The following is a 17,381-nucleotide window of genomic DNA, read 5'->3' on the forward strand; positions in this document are numbered from 1 at the left end:
TTTTGACCTCCTAAAATGTGGAGTGTTTGTAAAGAAATGTGACAATTCCTACAATTTCTATCAGATATTTTTGTTCAAACCTTCAAATTAAACGTTACAATCTGCACTTGAATTCTGTTGTAGAGGTTTCATTTCAAATCCAATGTGGTGGCATGCAGAGCCCAACTCGCCAAAATTGTGTCACTGTCCAAAGATTTCTGGACCTAACTGTATATATACATATACATATACATATATACATATATATACATACATATACATATACATATATACATATATATACATATACATATACATATATATACACATATACATATACATATATATACATATACATATATATACATATATATATATATACACATACATATATACACATATACATATATATATATATACACATATACATATATATATATATATACACATATACATATATATATATATACACATATACATATATATATACACATATACATATATATATATACACATATACATATATATATATACACATATACATATATATATACACATATACACATATACATACACATATACACATATACATACACATATATATATATACACATATACACACTTAATAAATTATATATTTATTAAGTTTAAGCTAATAAAAAAAAATATATATTTTAACTTTTTATTGATATATATATATATATATATATATATATATAAATATATTTTACACATATATTTTACACATTATATATATATATATATATATATATATATATATATATAATGTGTAAAATATATGTGTAAAATATATTTTTATATATATATATATATATATATATATATATATATATATATATATATATATATATATATATATATATATCAATAAAAAGTTAAAATATATATTTTTTTTTATTAGCTTAAACTTAAAAAATATATAATTTATTAAGTATATATATATATATATATATATATATATATATATCAGTACGGACCAAAAGTTTGGACACACCTCATCTCTAGAACAACTACCGTGTTTCCCCGAAAGTAGGACCCCCCCGAAAGTAAGGCAGGGTGGGGGTTTCGGGGGGGTCCGCCAATGTAGGGCACCCCCCGATTGTAAGGCAGGGTAGCGGGGGTGCCCGGGGAATGTAAGGCCGCCTATGGGTGGTGGTCGCGGCGTAATGTATACCTCCTCCGGTGAATGGCCCCCGCAATCTCGCCGGCCTGCGGCGCGTCCCGGGTCAACGCTCTTCCTGCTTGATGCTGATTGGCCGATCAGCCTGTTCGTCACAGGCTCCCTGCTGGCCATCAGCTCGAGCTGTGATTGGCCAGTCAGCCGGCTCGCAGCTGATTGGCCGAATCAGCCGCGACGTCACCGCCTGCAGGCTCGCTCCCATTGGTCCAGCGTCCCCGGCGTCCCCGGCAGAAGGAAAGTAACGGTAAGTTACTCTCTCTCTGTGTCTGTACGGTATGTGTATGGGGGCTGTATGTGTCAGAGTGTGTGTGTGTGTGTGTGTGTGTGTGTGTGTGTTTTACCGGTACGATATGTGTGTGTGTGCCGTGTGGGTCTGTACCGGTACCGTATGTGTCAGTGTGTGTGGTGGCAGAGTGGGGGGCAGAACCACTGTATGGGGAGGCTGCAGGGGGGAAGATGGGGTGGGTGGATTCCGGACTCTCAAACAATGGGGAGGCTGCAGGGGGGAGGATGGGGTGCATGCCGGACTCTCAAACAATGGGAAGGCTGCAGGGGGGAGGATGGGGTGGGTGGATTCCGGACTCTCAAACAATGGGGAGGCTGCAGGGGGGAGGATGGGGTGGGTGGATTCCGGACTCTCAAACAATGGGAAGGCTGCAGGGGGGAGGATGGGGTGGGTGGATTCCGGACTCTCAAACAATGGGGAGGCTGCAGGGGGGAGGATGGGGTGGGTGGATTCCGGACTCTCAAACAATGGGAAGGCTGCAGGGGGGAGGATGGGGTGGGTGGATTCCGGACTCTCAAACAATGGGGAGGCTGCAGGGGGGAGGATGGGGTGGGTGGATTCCGGACTCTCAAACAATGGGGAGGCTGCAGGGGGGAGGGGGGAGGGGGAAATTGTTATTTTTTTTTTCCAATGTAAGGCCTCCCCCGAAAGTAAGGCAGGGTGGGACTTTTAGGGGTAAAATTAATGTAAGACAGGGCCTTACTTTCGGGGAAACACGGTATTAAGAGGAGACTTTGTGCAGCAGCCTTCATGGTAAAATAGCTGCTAGCAAACCACTGCTAAGGACAGGCAACAAGCAGAAGAGACTTGTTTGGGTAAAGAACCCAAGAATGGACATTAGATCAATGGAAATCTGTGCTTTGGTCTGATGAGTCCAAATTTGCGATCTTTGGATCCAACCACCGTGTCTTTGTAGAAAAGGTGAACGGATGGACTCTACATGGCTGGTTCCCACCGTGAAGCATGGAGGAGGAGGTGTGATGGTGTGGGGGGGTTTTGCTGGTGACACTGTTGGGGATTTATTTACAATTGAAGGCATACAGAACCAGCATGGCTACCACAGCATCTTGCAGCGGCGTGCTATTCCATCCGGTTTGCGTTTAGTTGGACCATCATTTATTTTTCAACAGGACAATGACCCCAAACACACCTCCAGGCTGTGTAAGGGCTATTTGACGAAGAAGGAGAGTGATGGGGTGCTACGCCAGATGACCTGGCCTCCACAGTCACCAGACCTGAACACAATCGAGATGGTTTGGGGTGAGCTGGACCGCAGAGTGAAGGCAAAAGGGCCAACAAGTGCTAAGCACCTCTGGGAACTCCTTCAAGACTGTTGGAAGACAATTTCCGGTGACTACCTCTTGAAGCTCATCAAGAGAATGCCAAGAGTGTGCAAAGCAGTAATCAAAGCAAAAGGTGGCTAGTTTGAAGAACCTAGAATATAAGACATATTTTCAGTTGTTTCACACTTTTTTGTTAAGTATTTCATTCCACATGTGGTAATTCATAGTTTTGATGCCGTCAATGTGAATCTACAATTTTCAGAGTCATGAAAAATAAAGAAAACTCTGAACAAGAAGGTGTGTACAAACTTTTGGTCTGATATTATATATATATATAAATATATATTTTACACACATATATATATATATATATATATATATATATATATATATATATTTATTATATAATAAAAAAAAGTGTAAAATATATATTTTTATATATATAATATACTTTTTATATATTATAATATATTTATTACGTTTAAAAAAAAAATATATATATATATATATATATGTAGAGAGAGCGCGAGAGAGACAAAAAATAAATAGCAAGAAGACTTGATTTAAACAATAGGTAATTTGTTGATTATAGCTTCCCTTTAAGGCCTCATAACCATTGATCTAGAGTCAGCCGAACCCTCCGATAATCAGTAAACTGTCTGGAGGCTCCCGACTGTCAGGGCAGGGAAGGATTGGGTGGCATGTTGGAAATCCTGTGCCCGATCCAGTTGTTCCTCACGGAAATAAGGTGGGGTAGTATGGCAGCGAGTACAGGAGCCGACCATTCCGGTGTATTGGAGCCGAATGATCATTCAGTCGACAGCTGTGTGATGTGTATGGGGGTCTTTCCAAATTCTATACCGCTGTCAATCAGTTGACTTGATTGGTTCCCTTTTAAAATGGAGTAGTCGTATTGAGACTAACCCTTAAATTTGTACTACCCATTGTTCCTATAAGCCCCATCCCACCGCTCATTATGGGATTGCAGCATTTCATGGAGGGCTAAGGAAAAGCAGCAAGGAATACAGAAAGTGTCCGGAGAGCGAGAACCCTCATCAGTGAGGCCAGACGCATTTCCAAGGTTTCGATTGTGGAGGGGTGAGGCACTTCCCGAGCTTATCACATCCAGGGGGCGACCAGTTCTGCCAAAAATAAAAGAAAAGCAAACACTGAGGTCAAGTAATTCTTATTATAATGTCTAGGGTGGTGTCACACGTCTAATATTAATACGGACCGGCCATGGGTATTCTTACCCAAACTCAACAGCCTCATACACAAGTGCTTCTCAATATATTAGAATATCCTGAAAAAGTTAATTTATTTCAGTAATTCAATACAAAAAGAGAAACACACATATTATAGAGTCATTACACACAGAGGGATCTATTCCTATATATTACATAGAGTCATTACACACAGAGGGATCTTTTCCTATATATTATATAGAGTCACTGCACACAGAGGGATCTATTCCTATATATTATATAGAGTCATTACACACAGAGGGATCTTTTCCTATATATTATATAGAGTCACTGCACACAGAGGGATCTATTCCTATATATTATATAGAGTCATTACACACAGAGGGATCTATTCCTATATATTATATAGAGTCATTACACACAGAGGGATCTATTCCTGTATATTATATAAAGTCAGTACACACTGAGGGATCTATTCCTATATATTATATAGTCATTACACACAGAGGGATCTATTCCTGTATATTATATAGAGTCATTACACACAGAGGGATCTATTCCTATATATTATATAGTCATTACACACAGAGGGATCTATTCCTGTATATTATATAGAGTCATTACACACAGAGGGATCTATTCCTATATATTATATAGTCATTACACACAGAGGGATCTATTCCTATATATTATATAGTCATTACACACAGAGGGATCTATTCCTATATATTATATAGAGTCGCTGCACACAGAGGGATCTATTCCTATATATTATATAGAGTCATTACACACAGAGGGATCTATTCCTGTATATTATATAGAGTCATTACACACAGAGGGATCTATTCCTATCTATTATATAGAGTCATTACACACAGAGGGATCTATTCCTATCTATTATATAGAGTCATTACACACAGAGGTATCTATTCCTGTATATTATATAGAGTCATTACACACAGAGGGATCTATTCTTATATGTTATATAGAGTCATTGCACACAGAGGGATCTATTCCTATATATTATATAGAGTCATTGCACACAGAGGGATCTATTCCTATATATTATATAGAGTCATTACACACAAAGGGATCTATTCCTATATATTATATAGAGTCATTACACACAGAGGGATCTATTCCTATATATTATATAGAGTCATTACACACAGAGGGATCTATTCCTATATATTATATAGAGTCATTACACATAGAGGGATCTATTCCTATATATTATATAGAGTCATTACACACAGAGGTATCTTTTCCTGTATATTATATAGAGTCATTACACACAGAGGGATCTATTCTTATATATTATACAGAGTCATTGCACACAGAGGGATCTATTCCTATATATTATATAGAGTCATTGCACACAGAGGGATCTATTCCTATTATATAGAGTCATTACACACAGAGGGATCTATTCCTATTATATAGAGTCATTACACACAGAGGGATCTATTCCTATATATTATAGAGTCATTACACACAGAGGGATCTATTCCTATATATTATATAGAGTCATTACACACAGAGGGATCTATTCCTATATATTATATAGTCATTTAATACAGAGGGATCTATTCCTATATATTATAGAGTCATTACACACAGAGGGATCTATTCCTATATATTATATAGAGTCATTACACAAAGAGGGATCTATTCCTATATATTATATAGTCATTTAATACAGAGGGATCTATTCCTATATATTATATAGAGTCATTACACACAGAGGGATCTATTCCTATATATTATATAGAGTCATTACACACAGAGGGATTTATTCCTATATATTATATAGAGTCATTACACATAGAGGGATCTATTCCTATATATTATATAGAGTCATTACACACAGAGGGATCTATTCCTGTATATTATATAGAGTCATTACACACAGAGGGATCTATTCCTATATATTATATAGAGTCATTACACACAGAGGGATCTATTCCTATCTATTATATAGAGTCATTACACACAGAGGGATCTATTCCTATCTATTATATACAGTCATTACACAAAGAGGGATCTATTCCTATATATTATATAGAGTCATTTAATACAGAGTGATCTATTCCTATATATTATATAGTCATTAAACACAGAGGGATCTATTCCTATATATTATATAGAGTCATTACACACAGAAGGATCTATTTCTATATATTATATAGAGTCATTACACACAGAGGGATCTATTCCTATATATTATCTAGAGAGTCATTGCACACAGAGGGATCTATTCCTATATATTAGAATAATTACCACAAAACACCTGGAAAGGCTTCCTAAGCGTTTAAAATAATCCCTTAGTCTGGTTCAGTAGGCTGCACAATAATGGGGAACACTTCTGACTGCTGACTTAAGAGATGTCCAGAAGGCAGTCATTGACACACTCCACAAGGAGGGTAAGCCACAAAAGCTCATTACTATAGAAGCTGGCTGGTCACAGAGTGCTGTATCCAAGCATATTAATGGAAGGTTGAGTGGAAGGAAAAAGTGTGGTAGAAAAAGGTGCACAAGCAACCGGATAACCACAGCCTTGATAGGAACCTAACGAACCGAATAAAAGTCAATGGAGAACCAGAGAAGTTTACTGTGAAATCTTCAAGAAAAATGTTCGGGTTCCCCATTGACTTGCGTTAGGTTCGTTATTCGTGGCGAATTCTGGAATAGTACTATGTATTGGTTACAAATAATCCGAACCCGAATATTTTAGTATTTGCCTGTTACTACTAATAAGTAATTTACACCTTTATAATTAATTTCTTTAGCGGGTGACAAAGTCAATCTCAATTTTAGGTGCAGCTGTGACTCCAGTCTTAATTTACAGGGGTTGTCCACAATCATATTGATTAGCTGGGTCTGGCTCAAACCTTGTAGACAGATGAGCTCCAGTGATCTATGATTTATTGAGGAGGTGTGGACACGGTATGTGCACATATGATAAAAACCTGCAGCATTAATTAACCTATGCTGCAGCTTAAAATTTCATGCTTTGCAATGCAAAATGTGCAACCAAATCTGCACGTTCTCTTTCATAGGTTTTGTTAATTAAAGACCTATAGAAGAGTCCACAGGTTGCACTAGACATAGACCGGGGCTGGATGTGTGCAATGGTTCGGTCACTAGGTGGCGCATGCAGCTCATACACTGGACAACATAGACTCCAGGACACAAGTTGCCCCTAATTGTAGGGGGTTGTTATGGTCTTTTAAATATTTATACCCTTTTACAGACTTACCATGACAGCCAGATCACACACGTTGAGCTGAGGTTCCCCTGGAATCATGGACTCCTGGTGCTGACGGACCACGGGAAAAATTCCCAACATTGCAGACTTGTACTCAAAACTGGACGTTCTGTAAAAAAAAAATAAAAATGTTAATAATTTTTAATTATATATATATATATTATAAAAATATCATTTATATATATATATATTTTTTTTTATACATTGTTTTATTATTATATATTTATATTATTATATATATAGAATTTCATTATATATATAATTTTTATTATATATATATATATATATATATATATATATATATATATATATATATATATATATATATATATATATATATATATATATATATATATATATATATATATATATATATATATATATATATATATGAAGGGAATTTTGTTTACTTACCGTAAATTCCTTTTCTTCTAGCTCCAATTGGGAGACCCAGACAATTGGGTGTATAGGCTATGCCTCCGGAGGCCGCACAAAGTATTACACTAAAAGTGTTAAGCCCCTCCCCTTCTGCCTATACACCCCCCGTGCTCCCACGGGCTCCTCAGTTTTGGTGCAAAAGCAAGAAGGAGGAAAAAAATTAGAAACTGGTTTAAAGTAAATTCAATCCGAAGGAATATCGGAGAACTGAAACCATTCAACATGAACAACATGTGTACACAAAAAAACAGGGGCGGGCGCTGGGTCTCCCAATTGGAGCTAGAAGAAAAGGAATTTACGGTAAGTAAACAAAATTCCCTTCTTCTGTCGCTCCATTGGGAGACCCAGACAATTGGGACGTCCAAAAGCAGTCCCTGGGTGGGTAAATAATACCTCATAATAGAGCCGGAACGGCTCCGTCCTACAGGTGGGCAACCGCCGCCTGAAGGACTCGCCTACCTAGGCTGGCATCTGCCGAAGCATAGGTATGCACCTGATAGTGTTTCGTGAAACTGTGCAGGCTCGACCAGGTAGCCGCATGACACACCTGCTGAGCCGTAGCCTGGTGCCTCAAAGCCCAGGACGCACCCACGGCTCTGGTAGAATGGGCCTTCAGCCCTGAGGGAACCGGAAGCCCAGCAGAACGGTAAGCTTCGAGAATTGGTTCCTTGATCCACCGAGCCAGGGTTGATTTGGAAGCCTGTGACCCTTTACGCTGGCCAGCGACAAGGACAAAGAGTGCATCCGAGCGGCGCAGGGGCGCCGTACGAGAAATGTAGAGTCTGAGTGCTCTCACCAGATCTAACAAGTGCAAATCCTTTTCACATTGGTGAACTGGATGAGGACAAAAAGAGGGTAAGGAGATATCCTGATTGAGATGAAAGGGGGATACCACCTTAGGGAGAAATTCCGGAACCGGACGCAGAACCACCTTGTCCTGGTGAAACACCAGGAAGGGGGCTTTGCATGACAGAGCTGCCAGCTCAGACACTCTCCGAAGTGATGTGACTGCTACTAGGAAGGCCACTTTCTGCGAAAGGCGTGAGAGAGAAATATCCCTCATTGGCTCGAACGGTGGTTTCTGAAGAACCATCAGCACCCTGTTCAGATCCCAGGGTTCCAACGGACGTTTGTAAGGAGGGACGATGTGACAAACCCCCTGCAGGAACGTGCGTACCTGTGGAAGTCTGGTCAGGCGCTTCTGAAAAAACACAGAGAGCGCAGAGACTTGTCCCTTAAGGGAGCCGAGTGACAAACCCTTTTCCAATCCGGACTGAAGAAAGGACAGAAAAGTGGGCAATGCAAATGGCAAGGGAGAAAAACCCCCAGCAGAGCACCACGACAGGAATATTTTCCACGTCCTGTGGTAGATCTTGGCGGACGTTGGTTTCCTAGCCTGTCTCATAGTGGCAATGACCTCTTGAGATAATCCTGAAGACGCTAGGATCCAGGACTCAATGGCCACACAGTCAGGTTGAGGGCCGCAGAATTCAGATGGAAAAACGGCCCTTGAGACAGCAAGTCTGGTCGGTCTGGTAGTGCCCACGGTTGGCCGACCGTGAGATGCCACAGATCCGGGTACCACGACCTCCTCGGCCAGTGTGGAGCGACGAGGATGGCGCGGCGGCAGTCGGCCCTGATCTTGCGTAACACTCTGGGCAACAGTGCCAGCGGAGGAAACACATAAGGGAGTTGAAACTGCGACCAATCTTGAACTAAGGCGTCTGCCGCCAGAGCTCTGTGATCGTGAGAACGTGCCATGAATGCCGTGACCTTGTTGTTGTGCCGGGACGCCATTAGGTCGACGTCCGGCATCCCCCAGCGGCAACAGATCTCCTGAAACACGTCCGGGTGAAGGGACCATTCCCCTGCGTCCATGCCCTGGCGACTGAGAAAATCTGCTTCCCAGTTTTCCACGCCTGGGATGTGAACTGCGGAGATGGTGGAGGCCGTGGCTTCCACCCACATCAAAATCCGCCGGACTTCCTGGAAGGCTTGCCGACTGCGTGTTCCCCCTTGGTGGTTGATGTAAGCCACCACTGTGGAGTTGTCCGATTGAATTCGGATCTGCTTGCCTTCCAGCCACTGCTGGAACGCTTTCAGGGCAAGATACACTGCCCTGATCTCCAGAATATTGATCTGAAGTGAGGACTCTTGCTGGGTCCACGTACCCTGAGCCCTGTGGTGGAGAAAGACTGCTCCCCACCCTGACAGACTCGCGTCCGTCGTGACCACCGCCCAGGATGGGGGTAGGAAGGATTTCCCCTTCGATAATGAAGTGGGAAGAAGCCACCACCGAAGGGAAGCTTTGGTCGCCTGAGAGAGGGAGACGTTCCTGTCGAGGGACGTCGGCTTCCTGTCCCATTTGCGTAGGATGTCCCATTGAAGAGGACGCAGGTGAAACTGCGCGAAAGGGACTGCCTCCATTGCTGCCACCATCTTCCCCAGGAAGTGCATGAGGCGCCTCAAGGGGTGTGACTGACCTTGAAGGAGAGATTGCACCCCCGTCTGTAGTGAGCGCTGCTTGTTCAGCGGAAGCTTCACTATCGCTGAGAGGGTATGAAACTCCATGCCAAGATATGTCAGCGATTGGCCCGGTGTCAGATTTGACTTTGGAAAATTGATGATCCACCCGAAACTCTGGAGAGTCTCCAGAGTAGCGGTGAGGCTGTGCTGGCATGCCTCTTGAGAGGGAGCCTTGACCAGCAGATCGTCTAAGTAAGGGATCACCGAGTGACCCTGAGAGTGGAGGACCGCGACTACTGTAGCCATGACCTTGGTGAAAACCCGTGGGGCTGTTGCCAGGCCGAACGGCAGTGCCACGAACTGAAGGTGTTCGTCTCCTATGGCGAAGCGCAGAAAGCGCTGATGCTCTGGAGCAATCGGAACGTGGAGATAGGCATCTTTGATATCGATCGATGCAAGGAAATCTCCTTGAGACATTGAGGCGATGACGGAGCGGAGGGATTCCATCCGGAACCGCCTGGTCTTTACGTGTTTGTTGAGCAGTTTTAGGTCCAGGACAGGACGGAAAGACCCGTCCTTCTTTGGAACCACAAACAGGTTGGAGTAAAAACCGTGACCCTGTTGCTGAAGAGGAACAGGGACCACCACTCCTTCTGCCTTCAGAGTGCCCAGCGCCTGCAGAAGAGCATCGGCTCGCTCGGGAGGCGGAGATGTCCTGAAGAATCGAGTCGGAGGATGAGAGCTGAACTCTATCCTGTAACCGTGAGACAGAATGTCTCTCACCCAACGGTCTTTTACCTGTGGCAGCCAGGTGTCGCAAAAGCGGGAGAGCCTGCCACCGACCGAGGATGCGTTGTGAAGCGGCCGTAAGTCATGAGGAAGCCGCCTTGGTAGCGGCACCTCCGGCGGTCTTTTTAGGGCGTGACTTAGACCGCCATGAATCGGAGTTCCTCTGATCCTTCTGAGGCCTTTTGGACGAGGAGAATTGGGACCTGCCCGCACCCCGAAAGGACCGAAACCTCGACTGTCCCCTCCTTTGTTGGAGCAAGTTTGGTTTGGCCTGGGGTAAGGATGTTTCCTTTCCCTTGGATTGCTTGATGATTTCATCCAATCTCTCAGCAAACAAACGGTCGCCAGAAAATGGCAAACCGGTTAAGCACTTTTTGGAAGCCGAATCTGCCTTCCATTCCCGTAGCCACAAGGCCCTGCATATTGCCACCGAATTGTCGGCTGCAACCGCCGTACGGCTCGCAGAGTCCAGGACAGCATTAATAGCGTAGGACGCAAATGCCGACGTTTGAGATGTTATGGAAGCCACCTGCGGCGCAGACGTACGTGTGAGTGCGTCAATTTGCGCTTGACCCGCTGAGATAGCTTGGAGTGCCCATACGGCTGCGAATGCTGGAGCAAAAGACGCGCCGATAGCTTCATAGATGGATTTCAACCAGAGCTCCATCTGTCTGTCAGTGGCATCCTTGAGTGAAGCCCCATCTTCCACAGCAACTATGGATCTAGCCGCCAGTCTGGAGATTGGAGGATCCACCTTGGGACACTGAGTCCAGCCCTTGACCACGTCAGGGGGGAAGGGATAACGTGTATCCTTAAGGCGCTTAGAAAAACGCTTATCTGGACAATCATGGTGTTTCTGGACTGCCTCTCTGAAGTCAGAGTGGTCCAGAAACATACTCGTTGTACGCTTGGGGAACCTGAAACGGAATTTCTCCTGCTGAGAAGCTGACTCCTCCACCGGAGGAGCTGAGGGAGAAATATCCAACATTTGATTGATGGACGCAATAAGATCGTTCACTATGGCGTCCCCGTCCGGAGTATCAAGGTTGAGAGCGGCCTCAGGATCCGAATCCTGATCAGCTACCTCCGCTTCATCATACAGAGAGTCCTCCCGCTGAGACCCTGAACAATGTGATGATGTCGAGGGAATTTCCCAGCGAGCTCGCTTAGGCGGTCTGGGACTGCGGTCCGTGTCAGAGACCTCACCCTGGGATCTATGAGACACCCCGGGGGGACATGGTTGTTCCAACTGAGGGGAACCAGGTGGCAATGATTCCACAGTGCCCATGGTCTGAGATACCGGTCTGGACTGCAAAGCTTCTAGTATCTTAGCCATAGTCTCAGAAAGCCTTTCAGTAAAAGCTGTAAACTCCGTCCCTGTCACCTGGACAGTGTTAGCAGGTGGTTCCCCCTGGGCCACCCTTAGCAGAGGCTCCGGCTGAGTAAGTGCCACAGGGGCCGAGCAGTGCACACAATGAGGGTCAGTGGAACCTGCCGGTAGTGAAGCCGTACATGCGGCGCAGGCAGCATAGTAAGCCTGTGTTTTGGCACCCCTGCTTCTTGTGGGCGCCATGCTGTTGTCTCCCCTGAGCAACCCAGGAGGGTATATAGCCAAAAATCAACCGTGCACTATACAGTGTATGTAAAATATAGCCTATAATCATATAATCTATAAGTACACTTCTGCACAAGTGGGGCCAGCACCAGAGGTGCTGCTTACCGGCCGCTCAAAGCGGTTGTGTGGCCACCAGAATCCCTGCCTGGGTCTCCCAGAGCTTGTCTCCCCTCTCCAGCGTCAGAAGAGCTGACAGGAATGGCTGCCGGCGTCCTGAGGAGAGGAGGGGGCCGTGGGCGTGCCCTAGAAAGTGCGGGAAACTGGTGCCCCACTGTGCACAGTGAGGGGGGTGGAGTATGCAAAGCATGCTCCAGCCCTCAGTGCTGACATTCTGTACAGCGTCCCGCCCTTCCCCTGACTGGCAGGCCTGGGGGCGGGAAGAAAATGAGACTAGGCCGCAAAAGCCGGGGACTATAGTTATAATAATAATAATAATAATAATTTTATTCATTTATATAGCGCTATTAATTCCACAGCGCTTTACATACATTGGCAACACTGTCCCCGTTGGGGCTCACAATCTAGAGTCCCTATTAGTTTGTCTTTTGAGTGTGGGAGGAAACCGGAGTACCCGGAGGAAACCCACGCAAACACGGGGAGAACATACAAACTCCTTGCAGATGGTGTCCTTGGTGGGATTTGAACCCAGGACCCCAGCGCTGCAAGACTGCAGTGCTAACCACTGAGCCACCGTGCCGCCGCGGCCGCCGTATAAGCGCGGTCGGCGCGGATGTCCCCGGCGCACTAACAGTCCCAGCCGCGCCGCATGTATAACAATGGCAGCGGTGGTCAGCGCGGTAGTCCCCAATACACGAACACACCCAGCCACGCTGCAGCGTGTGATGGCACAAATGCGGTCAGCGCCGCGGTCCCCGGCGCACTAACACACCCAGCAATGCTGGAGTGTTTCTGTGCGCGGTCCCCACGGGGACACAGAGTACCTCAAAGTAGCAGGGCCATGTCCCTGACGATATTCGGCTCCTTATCCAGCAGAGTCCCCAGGGGCTGTGGATGGAGCACGGTCTCAGTGCCTGGAGACCGATTAGGATCCCACTTCACCCAGAGCCCTAAATGGGATGGGGAAGGAAAACAGCATGTGGGCTCCAGCCTCCGTACCCGCAATGGGTACCTCAACCTTAACAACACCGCCGACAAGAGTGGGGTGAGAAGGGAGCATGCTGGGGGCCCCGTTAAGGGCCCTCTTTTCTTCCATCCGACATAGTCAGCAGCTGCTGCTGACTAATCTGTGGAGCTATGCGTGCATGTCTGCCTCCTTCGCACAAAGCAAAAAACTGAGGAGCCCGTGGGAGCACGGGGGGTGTATAGGCAGAAGGGGAGGGGCTTTACACTTTTAGTGTAATACTTTGTGCGGCCTCCGGAGGCATAGCCTATACACCCAATTGTCTGGGTCTCCCAATGGAGCGACAAAGAAATTAATATATATATATATATATATATATATATATATATATATATATATATATATATATATATATGGAGTTATATATTCTTTTTACTTATATATAATAAATGAAAAAAAAAAATAAAAAAAATTATATCTTATATATATATATATATATATATATATATATATATATATATATATATATATATATATATATATATATATATATATATATATATATATATATATATATATATATATATATATAAAAAGAATATATAATGAAATTCTATATATATATAATAAAATATATAAAAATTATATTAACAATATAAATATATATATATATATATATATATATATTATATTATATTATATATAAAAAATATTGTATACTGGGCTTGGATGCAAAGCTGGTCTATGCAGTGCAGTCGTGTTATCCAGAGCCTTCACAATGTAATGTGGGTGACCCCCGGGGACTGGAGCACAGGTGTGCAGTGCACTTGCTTCATTTACTATAATTGACCCTTCAGCTATGTGCTGGGGCTTCTGGTGCGGGGGGAGCAGCTGCGCTGCAAGACGCCAGGGTCACGTTCCTGATACAGAAAGGATATATGCAAGAACTGGTATGCAAAGACCTCAGCCCCCATCTGTCTCACCTGCTCAATCCGATGACCAGAAAGTGGCTAAAAATGTTCGGCATAACTCTACCAACCATCCTTAACCAGGAGCCTGAGATGCCCGGAGCTCACTGCTCCATCTGCATCACTGTCACTCTCATTCAGCTCAGGCCTTATTGGCTTCCATATTGCATCCATCTATAAAGTGCGTTCTTAAAGGGACACTTAAAGCAATCCCATGATAAACACTTACAAATGCAATTGCTCCCTATGAGATCAGCACAATACAGTCTGAATGTGAGCTCTGTGTGTCTCCCATTAATATAGGCTGGATGTGAGCTCTGTGTCTCTCCCAGTAATATAGGCTGGATGTGATCTCTGTGTGTCTCTCCCAGTAATATAAGCTGGATGTGAGCTCTGTGTCTCTCCCAGTAATATAGGCTGGATGTGATCTCTGTGTGTCTCTCCCAGTAATATAAGCTGGATGTGAGCTCTGTGTCTCTCCCAGTAATATAAGCTGGATGTGAGCTGTGTGTCTCTCCCAGTAATATAGGCTGGATGTGAGGTCTGTGTGTCTCTCCCAGTAATATAGGCTGGATGTGAGGTCTGTGTATCTCTCCCAGTAATATAGGCTGGATGTGAGGTCTGGGTGTCTCTCCCAGTAATATAGGCTGGATGTGAGCTCTGTGTCTCTCCCAGTAATATAAGCTGGATGTGAGCTCTGTGTCTCTCCCAGTAATATAGGCTGGATGTGAGCTCTGTGTGTCTCTCCCAGTAATATAGGCTGGATGTGAGTTCTGTGTGTCTTTCCCAGTAATATAGGCTGGATGTGAGCTCTGTGTCTCTCCCAGTAATATAGGCTGGATGTGAGCTCTGTGTATCTCACAGTAATATAGGCTGGATGTGAGCTCTGTGTGTCTCTCCCAATAATATATATGCTGGATGTGAGATCTGTGCGTCTCTCCCAGTAATATAGGCTGGATGTGAGCTCTGTGTGTCTCTCCCAGTAATATAGGCTCGATGTGAGCTCTGTGTGTCTCTCCCAGTAATATAGACTAGATGTGATCTCTGTGTGTCTCTCCCAGTAATATAGGCTGGATGTGAGGTCTTTGCATCTCTCCCAGTAATATAGGCTGGATGTGAGGTCTATGTGTCTCTCCCAGTAATATAGGCTGGATGTGAGGTCTATGTGTCTCTCCCAGTAATATAGGCTGGATGTGAGCTCTGTGTGTCTCTCCCAGTAATATAGGCTGGATGTGAGGTCTTTGCGTCTCTCCCAGTAATATAGGCTGGATGTGAGGTCTGATTGTCTCTCCCAGTAATATAGGCTGGATGTGAGGTCTGATTGTCTCTCCCAGTAATATAGGCTGGATGTGAGGTCTGATCGTCTCTCCCAGTAATATAGGCTGGATGTGAGATCAGAGTGTCTCTCCCAATAATAATCATCATTTTACCTTATAGGATACTTTTCTCCGGGGTCTCTTCCCAGGTGGAACAGGAGAGGCTGGGGGTGCTCCACCTGGTCGTGTGTCGTTACACCAGTAATGTTTTGTCCCGGGCAGAAATTAATACCCTGTAACGAGATTTACACGGAGTTGGACTGATGCTGGGATTAGTAGTGCTTATTCCATACGTAGATAGTATTAACTTCCATTAGCTCACTTCTGTTTCTAAGCAGCATTGTCAATATTTGCAAAGAAGGCGAGGAGGGCATGATTGCCTCTCCGGAAGGGTCTCTGGTCACATACAGTCTTGTCTTTTCTAATAAAGCTACAAGAGGACTGTTCAATGGCTCCATAAGTCACGACTACTTACCTGAGACAGTTCCTCCCATGAGTTACTCCAGGTCCAGTAATGAGCTTTGTATGGTCCCAACCGGACCGCCATGAGCTCATTGCCACGATAATAGAATATCGGCCTAATGGAGAAGAAAAAAAAGGTTGAAAATGGCTGTTTGGTATTAGTACTGACCTCTGTTACTCCTCCTGGAAATGTATGTAGGAAACTAATTTATTGGGTTTCACCACTTCCCCTCGTCAGCAGGGTGTATGCTAACCTCTCGATTTCTTGGCCTTTCAGGATGGCAGGCGACAGATCGATGCCGTCTATTAGTCGGTCTGCCGGAGGGTCCAGTCCTGCCAGCACCAGGCTTGTCGTAAACAGATCCATGATGCTGCTCAGCTGGAAGCTCACCTACGAGGAATGGAGAAATGAACAAGCATGAAATCATATTAAAAGGGATGGTCTAGAACTTTGTGGGGGTTTGATTTCTGGTACCGCCACGATCAGCAACATGGAGGGGCCTGGATGCTCTGGGGTCTGCTGCATCCCCTTCATTGTACACCAGGTATTAGGCACAGCCGTTATAAATGTGCCTGTTAAACAATAAAAATGGCGCTTGTCAGGGTCTTCATACCTAGTCGGACCCCCAGCGATCAAATAATAATCACCTATATGAAAAAGGCTTGTCCAGGACTTCAATGGGTCATCAACACCAGATCCAACAGTCAACACTCAACCTGCTGGAAACAGAGCAGCTCCATACGCCATGTAGTGGCCATTGTCAGTACTGCAACTCCGAGCACGTTCACTTCAATGGGAGACGAGCTGCCGTGCTCTAAAATGGCTACTACTTTTTGCATTGTTTCTAAAGTTTCAGCATATATGGAGTTGCATTTTTTTGCATTTATCTTATTTTCATCCATAGAGTTGCATTTTTTTTATTTTTGTCAGGATATACAGTATAGCGTTGCATGGGTTGGGTTTTTTTTTGCATTTTTCCTATTTTCAGCATATGTAGAATTGCATAGGGTTTTTTTTTGCATT

General features: G+C 44.2%; 1 protein-coding gene across 1 annotated transcript in view; it reads right to left on the minus strand.

The window, feature by feature from the left end:
- Positions 1-3,311: 3,311 nt before the first annotated feature.
- GALNS (galactosamine (N-acetyl)-6-sulfatase) overlaps positions 3,312-17,381 on the minus strand; it is a 39,250-nt gene continuing 25,180 nt past the window's right edge. The window contains exons 10-14 of the mRNA XM_075327001.1: positions 16,612-16,748; positions 16,371-16,473; positions 16,010-16,128; positions 7,214-7,331; positions 3,312-3,891 (exon numbers count right to left, since the gene is read on the minus strand). Of these exons, the coding sequence (XP_075183116.1) occupies positions 3,805-3,891; positions 7,214-7,331; positions 16,010-16,128; positions 16,371-16,473; positions 16,612-16,748 (564 nt within the window). The 3' untranslated portion in view covers positions 3,312-3,804. The remainder of the gene's footprint in view (positions 3,892-7,213; positions 7,332-16,009; positions 16,129-16,370; positions 16,474-16,611; positions 16,749-17,381) is intronic.

This window comes from Anomaloglossus baeobatrachus, chromosome 10 (genome assembly GCF_048569485.1).
Source record: "Anomaloglossus baeobatrachus isolate aAnoBae1 chromosome 10, aAnoBae1.hap1, whole genome shotgun sequence".
In the NCBI taxonomy this organism is placed as follows: domain Eukaryota; kingdom Metazoa; phylum Chordata; class Amphibia; order Anura; family Aromobatidae; genus Anomaloglossus; species Anomaloglossus baeobatrachus.